Source organism: Schistocerca piceifrons, chromosome X (assembly GCF_021461385.2).
Source record: "Schistocerca piceifrons isolate TAMUIC-IGC-003096 chromosome X, iqSchPice1.1, whole genome shotgun sequence".
Taxonomy (NCBI): domain Eukaryota; kingdom Metazoa; phylum Arthropoda; class Insecta; order Orthoptera; family Acrididae; genus Schistocerca; species Schistocerca piceifrons.
In genome coordinates this window covers 418,876,857-418,889,273 of record NC_060149.1, presented here as the reverse complement: position 1 = coordinate 418,889,273, position 12,417 = coordinate 418,876,857, and the positions used below count along the sequence as shown (strand labels likewise).

At 36.2% G+C, this 12,417-nt stretch overlaps 1 protein-coding gene across 1 annotated transcript in view; it reads left to right on the top strand.

Annotated features, from left to right (window-relative positions):
- The window catches only part of LOC124721311 (gamma-aminobutyric acid type B receptor subunit 1), a 118,127-nt gene that overhangs the window by 48,457 nt on the left and 57,253 nt on the right, over positions 1 to 12,417 (top strand). The window contains exons 8-11 of the mRNA XM_047246224.1: positions 1,671 to 1,800; positions 4,629 to 4,756; positions 11,648 to 11,789; positions 11,915 to 12,065. Of these exons, the coding sequence (XP_047102180.1) occupies positions 1,671 to 1,800; positions 4,629 to 4,756; positions 11,648 to 11,789; positions 11,915 to 12,065 (551 nt within the window). The remainder of the gene's footprint in view (positions 1 to 1,670; positions 1,801 to 4,628; positions 4,757 to 11,647; positions 11,790 to 11,914; positions 12,066 to 12,417) is intronic.

The window sequence follows — 12,417 nt, the reverse complement described above, 5'->3', positions numbered from 1 at the left end:
GTTTTAAGCTGTGAAAGTTGTGTATAGGATACTCCTGGCATTTTGGCACTTCCTGCATGATATATGTACATAATAGGTATCAAACTACTTGTCAGGGACTAGTTTATTATCTAATAAAAACTGCTAATATAACTGGAACTGGTAACTGTGTGTGAAGTAGAAACATTTGACTCAATTTCATACATCATAATCTATGTTTTTGGAAAGCCTGCAGCTGTTATTCAGGATTTTAAAAAATGAAACACTGCATCCATTATGTATTTTTTTTGTGCTTAGCACAACACATTTCAAGAAATTTTTCTCATTGTAAATTGCAAATATTTGCATAAGTATTTTTTGTGGTGGTTGCATATGTGTTGTTCTACATCTCTTGCATTGTAGCCGTTTTTTTTTTTTTTTTTAGGTTATAAGGTACTGTGCCTCCTGAGTTATGTAGAGAACTACACACATGCAAACTATCACTGACATTGATTGATTGTGTAACATCACAAAAGATACATACGTAAATACTGCATTTGACAATGAGAATAAATTCTCTAAGCACATTTCACTCAGAATTTAAAAAAAAAAAATCATAATTTGCACTGTGTTTAAACCAAAAACATGTGAGTGAAGGTGTCAACTAGCACTACAAGTGGCCAAATGGCGAAACATGCTAAATATGGTTTGACAAAGGTGTCATGTGATGATCATAACAATCGTGAAACTGCACAAGCACATTAGAGACAGTTTGTAAATAGTTGTAATTGATCATGATATTTTTATGCGAACAAACCTAGTTACTTCCATCAGCCAATACGCCAAGTAGAGCTTGGCAGCAGCAGGAGATACAGCATGAATTGTTCCAACTTTTACCCATTTACCAGTTCAAATCCAATAAATAGAGCACCCTAGAGTCAAAAAATGAACCATGTAACCTTTGTAAACACTACTTGATGGCCCATGCCGTGCGAGCATCATTTTTTTTCTCTACGAATATTTTTTCATAAAGCATAAATTGTAGGAAAATTACAAATATTTTGATGCAAAATATGGTGTAAATTAAAATTGTGGACATAGGAAATTAGAAGGGAGCAATAAAAAAGAAATGTCATAAATGGCAGGGAAACATTAATTCCAGAAACAAAAAAGTGAGGTTATACAGTTTTTCGATAAGTGTATAGCTTTGTTTAAATTTCGTATCTGTACCCCTACTAACCATTTGCATGTGGTCATTAATGGTTGACATAACCTTTTACATATACTGAGATAATGTCACCTGCGCCACTGATGCCATTCCTAGTGGAGCTATAACAGAGTTATAAGTAAGATCACATAGTAACTACTAAGCTTTCTGCAACCATCTTTGTACATTAACTGCTTTTTGTGTTTAGAATGTTATGCTTCCTAAGTATGTGGTGTATGAAATGTGTATCAGATGCAAAGATTTATCACTTTTGTTATAGCTACTTTTATATTGAAACACTGAAACTGGTCACTCTGCATAATCAAATGAGCTCATGCACTTGGACTTCAGCGCTCTCTTCCCCCCCCCCCCTCCCCTCCTCCCCCCCTCCCTCCATCCCTCCCTCCCACACACACACACACACACACACACACACACACACACACACACACACACACAAAATATTTTCCAAAGTGTAAGCACAATTGAATGTGCTGACTTACAGACATCAGAAGACTTCCGCCAGAGGCTTAATGAAGCTTTGAGCTCACGCTACGACATAGCTAACATGCGCTATCCTGAAGGCTACCAGGAAGCTCCTCTGGCATATGATGCGGTGTGGGCTGTGGCTCTAGGTGAGCCTTTGATTTGTTCCACTAGTAAAAAAAAAAAAGCAGCTTCAATAATTATGCATCTGCTTTTAGTTCATGAGCATGATTGCAGCTTATAAAAAGTAGTGAACAAGTCACCCTATTTTCCCTTTTATAAGTGCACCAATTCTTATATATGCTCAAATTTTCTGTGATTTTCTTTTATGTTACCACACCATTGAAAATGTTCTAAGTATTCAGTGTAAAGTATTTTCCCAGCTTTATGAACAATATAATTTTCTAAATGGGGTATTTCAATTTTATCCCCTAAATAAGGGAATGGCTTTCTTTGGTTATGTGTTGCATTCACTGCATTTGTGCTGTCATGCATGTAATTCATGATGCTTGCTTCTTATCTCAGCTGAAACCATGAATTAAAAGGAAGCATTTTGAGCAAAGATATGCTTTATTGATTCCCCGTGAAAATAAAATTATATAGTGAGTGACATAGCATAGGTGTGCTTGTCTTATTTTTGATGTCAAAATAATTGGAAATGCAGCATTTTTAATACTCTAAGAAGTGTAAGACCTGATAAAAATTAAAAATAACTTTTGTTTAAACAGGCCAGATAGTGCAAATGATTTGTGAATTTCCTGTCAATATGTTTTCAAATGCACAGGAAAATGATGAACTCGTGATTGGTGCTACTCTGTATATTTAGGTAAACCCACACTAAATTATCTAATCTGCTGTAATTTTAAATGTAACCCAGAAACATTTAGTAGTCCGCAAAGGTAACCAAAACACAGTGCACAGTTACTACACTTTATTTTTTGTTGCACCACAAGTAGCATCAAAGCAAGAGAGAAATGATTCAAATCACCATGAGCTTTAAATTCTAGCACTTGATATCTGATAACTTATTATCTTCCATATTTTCTTAGATTGGATGCACATTGTAATGAGATTCATTATGATTTTCCATGGAAGAACACTACAAATTTGCCATAATACGCTACTTGACAATGCTGGGAATAAATTTTCTTTCTCGTTTTATTGTCATATGTAACTATTTCTCAGCAGCAATGGTTATGCCATATTTTAAATTTATTTACGCTATTTTGAAAAAAGTACACATTGGTGAAGACTAATCAAATGCACAGGTGGCGAAGAATGTATGCAGAAATGGAAGAAGCAGGTGCTTGACTTCTACAGAAAATTTGTAAGCAAATTATTTGAAAACCTGCTAGTCAGCTGATTTGATGAAAATGTTGTTCTTCATATGATCTATAAGGGAAGATGAAGAAAGTAAGATTTAAGAACTCCAGGAAACTGACCTTAGATTTAAAACTAGAGGGCAATATAATATTTTGAAGAAACGTGTTTGTTGCGAGTAAGAAATATTTTCCAAAGAATTTGAGAGTGGAGGAAAGGTAATTGCACAACTTTGTTATGGATAGATAAATGTAAATGTCATGTGGCTAGGGCGTCCCGTCAGGTAGACCGTTCGCTGGGTGCAAGCCTTTTGATTTGATGCCGCTTTGGTGAGTTGCTCGTCGATGGGGATGAATGATGATGATTAGGACTACACAACAGCCAGTCCGTGAGCGGAGAAAATCTCCAACCCAGCTGGGAATTGCACCCGGGCCCTTAGGATTGACATTCTGTCGTGCTGCTACTCAGCTACTGGGGGCGGACTATGCATAGATAATGTTCCCTTACTAAATTTAGCCGGTGCTACAGTAACTGACTGGAAATTGCACCTTTTGGAAACATAGTATCACAGTTGTGTATTAGGTGATCATAGCATAATTAGAATGTAAAACTATTTAAGAAGTTCATGCATAAGCATTCTTTTCAGTTATCTTGTAAGTCAAGGAAGCTGCTTGTGATAGCTATGACTGTTTGACATTTAAGTTGGAGAAGCAGTGAAGTAGGATAAGAATAGAAGGATAGTGAGTCTAGAGTGGTTCTACAAGAGCAGGCAGAAGTTAATCATTTTGTTTTATGATATTGCCACTGAAAGCATAAGTACAGTTTTCTCCCCGAGAGATCAGTATTTATGTTAGATCTCTAAAATGGAAGACGTCTATGTTTTAGAAGAGCTTTGTTGAGAAGACATTTTACTTTTCACTCAAAAAATTTTCTTAATTAGTGTTGTATCTGCTTGATGGTTTGTGGAAATGCTGTTTTATTTTATTTTTTCTCTCTGATGTTTCATAATACTTAAGTATGGAAACTTTATATTTGTACTGTCCAAACATTATTGATACTTCTTTATGAATAAACTTTCAATGAAGATCACTTCTTAAGCAAAAAGTGTCACTGTTCAATTTTTGATATACAGTTATGACATATTCTGGAAATTTGCACCTGCCTTAATGAAGTGAATTTTCCAACTGTTAAGATTGGCAGTTGTGCATAATGATGTCATCACACCAGTACCGTCACCTTACTACGTTTTACTGAGGCACTTAGTTTGCATCTGTTATTACTTTACGTATTGCAGAGCATGGCTTAATTGCACATTTGTTTATGACAAATTACTGTAAGTGTGCATACAGTAATGGGAACACCATAATTTTGAAAGTTTGTAATTTTTACTTCTTATATTGAATATAAAGTCATTTTGTTCAATAAATAGGCAAAAAATTAAAACTGACTGTTTCTGCATCTGTAAACACTTTTCTTTTAGCAATCTGAAAAGTTGTGGAGGTGTAGATTCTTCATCACATATTTACATAATTTTTGTGTGCATTTATTTAAGCTATTGTTAGTGTGTGTGGTGTGATTTATATAAAAGGGATAATTTTATATTGTCTCTAATGTTGTTAATGTTTAAGTAAATTCTTTCTTTCTGTTTCTTTCTTAGCTTTCAATAAGACAATGGAACACCTTCACCACCGTGGGATGAGTTTAAAAAATTTTACTTACACCAACAAAGAAATAGCAAATGACATTTACTCTGCAATCAACAGCACACAGTTCTTAGGAGTATCTGTAAGTTAATACCTATATATTTCAGAATTTGATAGTAGATAAACAATATGTTAGTAATAACAATAGAAGCTGTAAGATTGGATACACACAGTTGTAGTAAATATACATTTCCAAAAATCTCAACAATTAAAGTGAGTGCACATAATAAACTTGATAATTTCTGTAGCTTTCAAATCAAGGAATAGGAATGGAAATGTCAGTGTCCTTGCTTGAATCCCCTCAACTAAGAAAAGTAAGAATGTAGGTATTTAAGGAAGGTCAGAAAAATTATAAAGCTTTGAAATCTGTTGGAAATGTTCTTGGTGCTGTTTTCAACAGTTGATTACGTCTATAAGAACAACTGTGCTATATATTTCTAGTAGCCTTAATTTCACTTCACATACTTTGGTAAAATTGAAATTACTGTGCCTCTTTTCAAAATGAAAATGTGTGATACATACGTCAAAGTTTTCATAGAACTAAAAGTTGGAACTCATTCAAACAGGCCTAGGAAGGCCCAGTGTTTCTGACCGATCAGTGTCATCCTCAGCCGATGGGCATCACTGGATGTGGATGTGGATGCAGAGGGGCATGCGGTCAGCACACCACTCCCCTGGTCATTGTCAGTTTTTGTGACCAGAGCTGCTACTTCTTAATCAAGTAGTTTCTCAATTTGCCTCACAAGAGCTGAGTGCACCCCGCTTGCCAACAGCATTCGGCAGATCTGGATGGTCACTCACCCAAGTGCTAGTCAAGCCTGACAGCATATAACTTCAGTGATATGATGGAAACTGGTGTTACTGCTATGGCAAGGCCATTGGCATAGAACTAAAACTTGTGTGTTTTAAACAGATGACAACTTTTCTTGGAAAATTTAATTTTCTGCAAGCTGCTGCAGTGCTGTGCTGTGAAAGTAATAAAGATGCAAAGGGGCTGTATTTATCATAATTGTAAATTGTCCAGTTGTTCAGCAGTAACAGCTGCAAGTTGATACAGCAGTAGAAAATAAAATTGCAATTTTTACACCATCACTTAGCTGTCCTGTGCTGCCAGAAACCATAACGGCTGTATTCCTCCATATTAAAGTAAGACCTTATGCTCCAAATTTAGGGAGATGCTTCGTAGCATTGTCAGTACCATGGAAATACTACCATATCATGCAGTGTTGAGGCAACATGGCATAAATGTGCCACAACTGCACATAATACTGGGACATTGTTCATCACCACAAACATGTGTAACCTTCTCTGAGAATCATGTTATTTGGAGTGCAGACTGCCCATTATTTATGGAAGAGTAGAACATTCAGGAAATTAATGTCTTGAAGAAAGTGATTTGTTCTGAACAAAGAAAGTAATAGGCTCAAAAATTGTGTGTCTGTACTTTCATTACAGTCCGTAACCAAAACAACTGTGCAGAAGATGGATTACACAGTTTGAACTCACTCAGCTCAAATTGGCACACACTTTCAGCTAAAATTTAACTTGCGGTGGTGGACTTGCTAAGTCTATTGTCTCTTCCATACAATTAGAGAAACTGTCAGAAAATAGTACCTCGGAGCACATGAAACCTTGTGATCAGGCAATTCCATATCACATAGAAAGACAATCACATCCTCTTTGAAGGGAAAAAAGTACCGGGAAGGGAAAAACAAAAGAAAGTTAGTCAAGCCATCCATCCATCCATCCATCCATCCATCCATCCATGCGTTGCAGGTACTACCTGAAGAATCAGGTGCCCTTTCCACAGACAGTATGCATATTTGATATATGCTTGAAATAAATGACAGATCCTTCAGACACTCCCTCAAATGTTCCAGTGTGACCAACATGTCAAGAGTGTATGATGAAAGAAATATGGTTCAATGGGACATAAATGGGCTCAGGACCCATGTGGAACTGAATTCAGCTTAGCACAGGGAAGAACTTGGTTGATTACCCCGGAGGCACATGACACTCCTTTGCTAGGTGGATAAGTCCCTCATAGTAAGGGTATCACTGGAGAGAGGTAAAGGTTGAACCACTACAGTTGTCAGCAACAGATACTTATCATCTCACTCCCTTGTCACCAGCTTCTCAACTGTCTCTGGTTAGTACCCTTGTATCAAATAGGGTAATTGTTCTTTGCATGTTCCCTCCAATGGAAGTCTGCATCAAGAGCCCCTCAACGATATTGCACTGCTTGCCAAACCGTTCCTCATTTTTAAGGATTTTATTGCTCATAATTTGCCATAGAAATTTACCACCATCTACACCTAAGTGTCAAACTGTTAAGAGCTTTGTCTGTTCAGAAGTTGTATGTCTTCTGAACAACTGGCAGAGAACACCTTTCAGTGCTGCCCCAGAATCATTCATGTCCATCAGTAACTTGAAATGTTGTTTTAGCTTTGCCTACAATATGTATACAGAGATATACACTACAGTGACCACAAACCGATTCAGATATGTGTGACAAATCCAGCACTGCTCTAAAGAAATCTGTCGAAATGGGTGCTCAGCAAGTAAAGCCGGATTGTGTAAAACCAACTGCATTTAATCGAAAATCATGAGGACAACTACAAAGACTGCTTGTCTTCTGGTGCAAAAATGAGTGCCACACATTATTTATGGTCATGAAGACAGATCTGGATTGAATATACTAATGAGCACACACACACTGTGGATTGAGAATAAACCAAAGAAGGACAAAAGTAATAATAAGTAGTAGAAATGAGATTAGCAATAAATTTAACATCAAAATTAATGAATATGAAGTAGAAAAAGTGAGGGAATTCTGCTACCTGGGAAACAAAATAACACATGGCAGATGAAGCTGGGAAGATGTAAAAAGCAGACTAGTACAGGCATAGATGATATTCCTGGCCATAATATGTCTACTACTATCAAGCGTCAGCCTTAATTTGAGGAAGAAAATTCTGAAAATGTGCATTTAAAGCACAGCATTGTATGGAAGTGAATCATGGTCTGTGAAAAAAACTAGGAGATAGGCAAATCAAAGCATTTGAGATGATGTGCCATAGAAAAATGGTAAAAATTAGGTGAACTGCAAGTTTCTCATATTGTGTATGACATTCTCTTTAGTTACACTGTTATTATAGCCAATCCATCAAGGATTCATGTCGTGTTCCAATGTCGACAGACTTAACAGCTGACAGTTTGAATTGTGTGGGATACTCCTTGATTGCTACAAATTACAGGTACTTTCAGCAGCAGTAAATAAATGGAGAAAGTGTACAGGTTGATACCTGTCAGTATAATCCAATTGGGTACCTGTTTCAGCGTCTAAATTTTGAAGGCAAAAAATTTTTCACGTGACAAGATACACACAATTATTGCAGAAAAAGATGACTTAAACAAAATCTTCAAACACAAAGGTAATAGGAATCCTTTCTCTAGAGCAACCTGGACCCTTAAATACCAGAGTATTCAGTAATAATAAAAACAAACTCTTGAGCATATCTCTTAATGAAACTAAACCACATTTCTTCATAGTGAGTGAATTGGGTTGCAAAGGAAGAGGAAGCATATGGATACAGGCTAAATAATTACAAACACATAAACCTGTTCTTAGAAAGACACACAAATGTGTCAGGGTGGGCATTTGGAGTAGAAGTGATATAGCACGTGAAAAAGTCAAAGGGATTTATGATCTGAGTACCAAAATGGTACTTGAGGTTACAGCAAAATATTTAAAAGTAGGGGACAATGGCCTGATTAGGTCATCTGGAAACAACACTGAAATTTTTTTTTCCCTGGAGGACTCATCGGAGAAGACATCATTGTATAAAAAGTGTTGTTTGTTGGAGACATCAACATAGACTCATTAAATAATAGCTTTAATTATTTGTATTATGTTGACCTATTACAGTGTTATAGTTATAACCATATAAACTCTGAACCTACAAGAATTGCTGTAGGTGTACAGACTTGCATTGACCACATCCTTACAAATGTAACAAAAGGAGAATGGAAACAGAACTACCTTAGAAAACCACATATCCGACCACAGAGCTCTTACTATGGAAATTGGTATGGGGAATGCAGACATAACTAAAAGTGATACCTTTATGTACAGAAGAAAATTTAATTATAATAAATCTTGTGACACATTCATACGGAAGTTTATTACAATTGGAGAACATGACTGACACCCAATTTTAATGTTAGAAACACTAGCCAATCTTTTTTCACCCATGGCATTACTGAGAGGGACCTCCTAGCACTCGTTTCACAACTTCAAGCTACAGTGTCTTGCAGCTGGGAAGAAATTTCACCTTAGCTGCTAAATGAATGCAGAGTGTATCATCTGACACACCTAATAAATGGCTCCCTCTGCCTTGGAGATTCCCTGATCACATGAAAGTCACTGAAATTCTACCATTGTGTAAGAAGGGAATGAAAATTGACACAAAAAACTAAAGGCCAATATCATTAACTTTGTTAGAGGCATATTTCATCAAACACAGTCTATTCAGCAATCTACAACATGGTTTTAGAAGAGAAAGATCTTAAACAGCAGTTGCAATTTCTAAATACAAAATATTAAACCAGCTGGATAAAGGAGACAAGGTAACGCACTTTTGTGGATATGAGTAAAGCTTTGGATACTGTGAATCATACAGTTCTATTGCATAATTTGGAAAACTAAAGAATGAGAGGAGTAGCCTTATAACTACTTACTGCCTATTTTAAAGTCAAGCTAAGTTACAAAAGGAATGAACAGTTGGTAACATCTAAATCGACCTACAGGATACTTCAATATGCTGTGCCTCAAGGAAATATAATAGGGCCTTTTCTGTACCTTTCATGTGTTAATGATGTTATTGGACCCCAAAATTGCAAGGTTTTAAGCTGTGCCGATGACAAATCTTTTGTCAGTTGGGGCAATGATATGCCAACTGCTGCCAATTGTAGTGAAATCTATTACAGTTTTCTGTCTGTCTACCTTACTGTAAATAGCTACTTGTAAAGAAAGAGAAGACAGTGGCAATGTAGTTCATGCTGAGCTATAATCAGAACATAAATAGTACTCAGTTTATACCTCCATTGACAATAAGCTGCTATTATTGGTGATGATCGCCTGTCATGGAACGAGCATGTAGATCATATTTATAAGAAAATGAATACAAATGTGTATCAGCTGAAACAGGTCCAAGCCTTCCTGGACCATGATAGATTAAGACAAGTATGTTTCAAATTGGTACATTCAGATCTTCCATATCATACTAAGCTATGGAGTGGGGCACCAGCAGTCTATACAGGCAGGATTTTTAGACTACAAAAAGGGCAATAAGAGTGGTAGCTAAGGTAAACAAGAGAGATCCTTGTAGAGAAATTTTCAGAAAATATAAAATGCCTACTGTATTCTCTATGCACATCCTGCAGACATTCGTGTTTGTGAAACTAATTCCAGAACATAATATAATAAACAGTACATAGCCCACATACAATAGGAACAATTTTTTTTACAACATACTACCATCTGTATATCAAGGAAAATCACCATCAGCCGTATGTTTTGAGAAGTTATTTTATTTAGACAACCAATTTCAGCAGCTCAATAATGCCATCTTCATTCCTCCATGCACTCCATGTATAGGCAATCAGATATATCAATACTTGCATGAATGGGGCCCTCAACATCTGGATTTCGTGAATTCGTTTGAAGGAGTGTTTATTTCAAAGATGACCACAACTCAAGTCTGTGAAGTAAACACTCCTAAAACAAATTCATGGACTCCAGATATTGAGGGCTCCATTTATGCAAGTACTGATACATCTCAAACAATGGAAAATCCAGGCTGTAATGTAATAATATTATGAAAAGGATAGTTGCTACTCACCATGTAGCAAAGATGCTGAGTTACAGATAGGCACAGCAAAAAGACTGTCACAAAAATTTCGGCCAACAAGGCCTTCGTCAAAAATACACACGCACGCACACACACACACACACACACACACACACACACACACACACACACACACACACACACACACACCTGTGGTCAAGTATGTGTGAGTTGCATTTGCACGTGTGTGTGTGTGTGTGTGTGTGTGTGTGTGTGTGTGTGTGTGTGTGTTTTGTCCATTTTTGACAAAGGCCTTGTTGGCCGATAGCTTATTTTGTGACAGCCATTTTGTTGTGCCTATCTGCGACTCAGCATCGCTATATGGTGAGTAGCAACTATCCTTTTCATAATATTGACATGTATGATTGTCTGTGCATGGAGTGCATAGGGGTTTGAAGATGACATTATTCAGATGCTGAAACTGGTTGATTGAATAAAATAACTTCTCGAAACATATGGCTGTTTGGCAATTTTCCTTGGTAAATATTTGACTGGTCACTCTTCCTTATGCACAATAGATCAACAGAGACTACCATCTGATATCAAGATAGCTAATTTAAATATATTCAAGAATAAACCAAAGCATTTATTAATAAAGAAAAGCTGTTATTCAGTAGAAGATGTAAAGTTGTAGTTTCTCTTTATAAAGCTGTGTTCATAGCCATAAAACCAATAATTTCTTATCTTCATTCTTTATATCAATGTCTGAATTTATATATATGTGAACTTAAGTTTTGTCTGCGTGCACTAAATCTATCACAATGTCCAAAAACTGACTGTTATTTGGAGAGAAAATAAATAAATAAATAGAAGGGTCTCTGACTTCTTTACAGTAAAATACTATGTTTGTGTTTTATGAAAGTCCAATTCACTGTTTACAGCAAAAAAGTCAAGTGCTTAAATAATGAATCATACAATTTTTTATATTGTGACTTTTATCATACTCAGTTGTATGTTGATAATTATGTGTGGTAGTTTTGGGTAGAATTTGCATGATTTTTATCTTTGTTGTTCACCTTGACTTTTAATTATGGAGATACTGGCATTTTATCCTCTTTCAGGGTTTTGTTGCATTCAGCTCTCAAGGTGACAGAATTGCTCTGACACAAATAGAACAGGTGATAGATGGGAACTATGTGAAGTTGGGCTACTATGACACACAGAGTGATAATTTGACTTGGCTGAACAAAGAGCGTTGGATAGGTAAGATATGCAGATACTGGCTTCACTATTTTTCTCTCATGCCTTTTGCCATTGGTGTGTGCATGCGTGTATCGGTACATGTGCATCAAACTTTTTATTTATTAACACTTATATTTTTATTGCAGGTGGGAAAGTTCCACAGGACCGTACAATAGTTCGAAGGGTTCTCCGTACAGTTTCTTTGCCCCTTTTTATATGCATGTGGACAATATCATGTGTGGGCATCATGGCAGCGATTGCTCTAATTGTGTTTAATGTTTGGTATCGCCATAGGAGGTCAGTTAATGCACCCTGATTTCCACATATTTCATAACCATAATTGTTATTATGCCTCTATCATTTTATATGAATTGCTTGTTTTAGTGTGACTAATGCTGATGTCTAGATTAGATAATTATAAATTTTGAGAGAGAGAGAGAGAGAGAGAGAGAGAGAGAGAGAGAGAACTCTAAAAATTTATAATTATCTAATCCAGATATGTAACTGTTTCTCTTATAGTCACAAAAAAGATAGTAATGCCTGTTGCTGCTAAAATGTTACTGTTACTGGCTTTTGCAATAAATTTATCTGTTGATTTTCAGTGTAGACTTCTTTTTGATTGATTTCTCCATTTTAACTATTTTGTGAC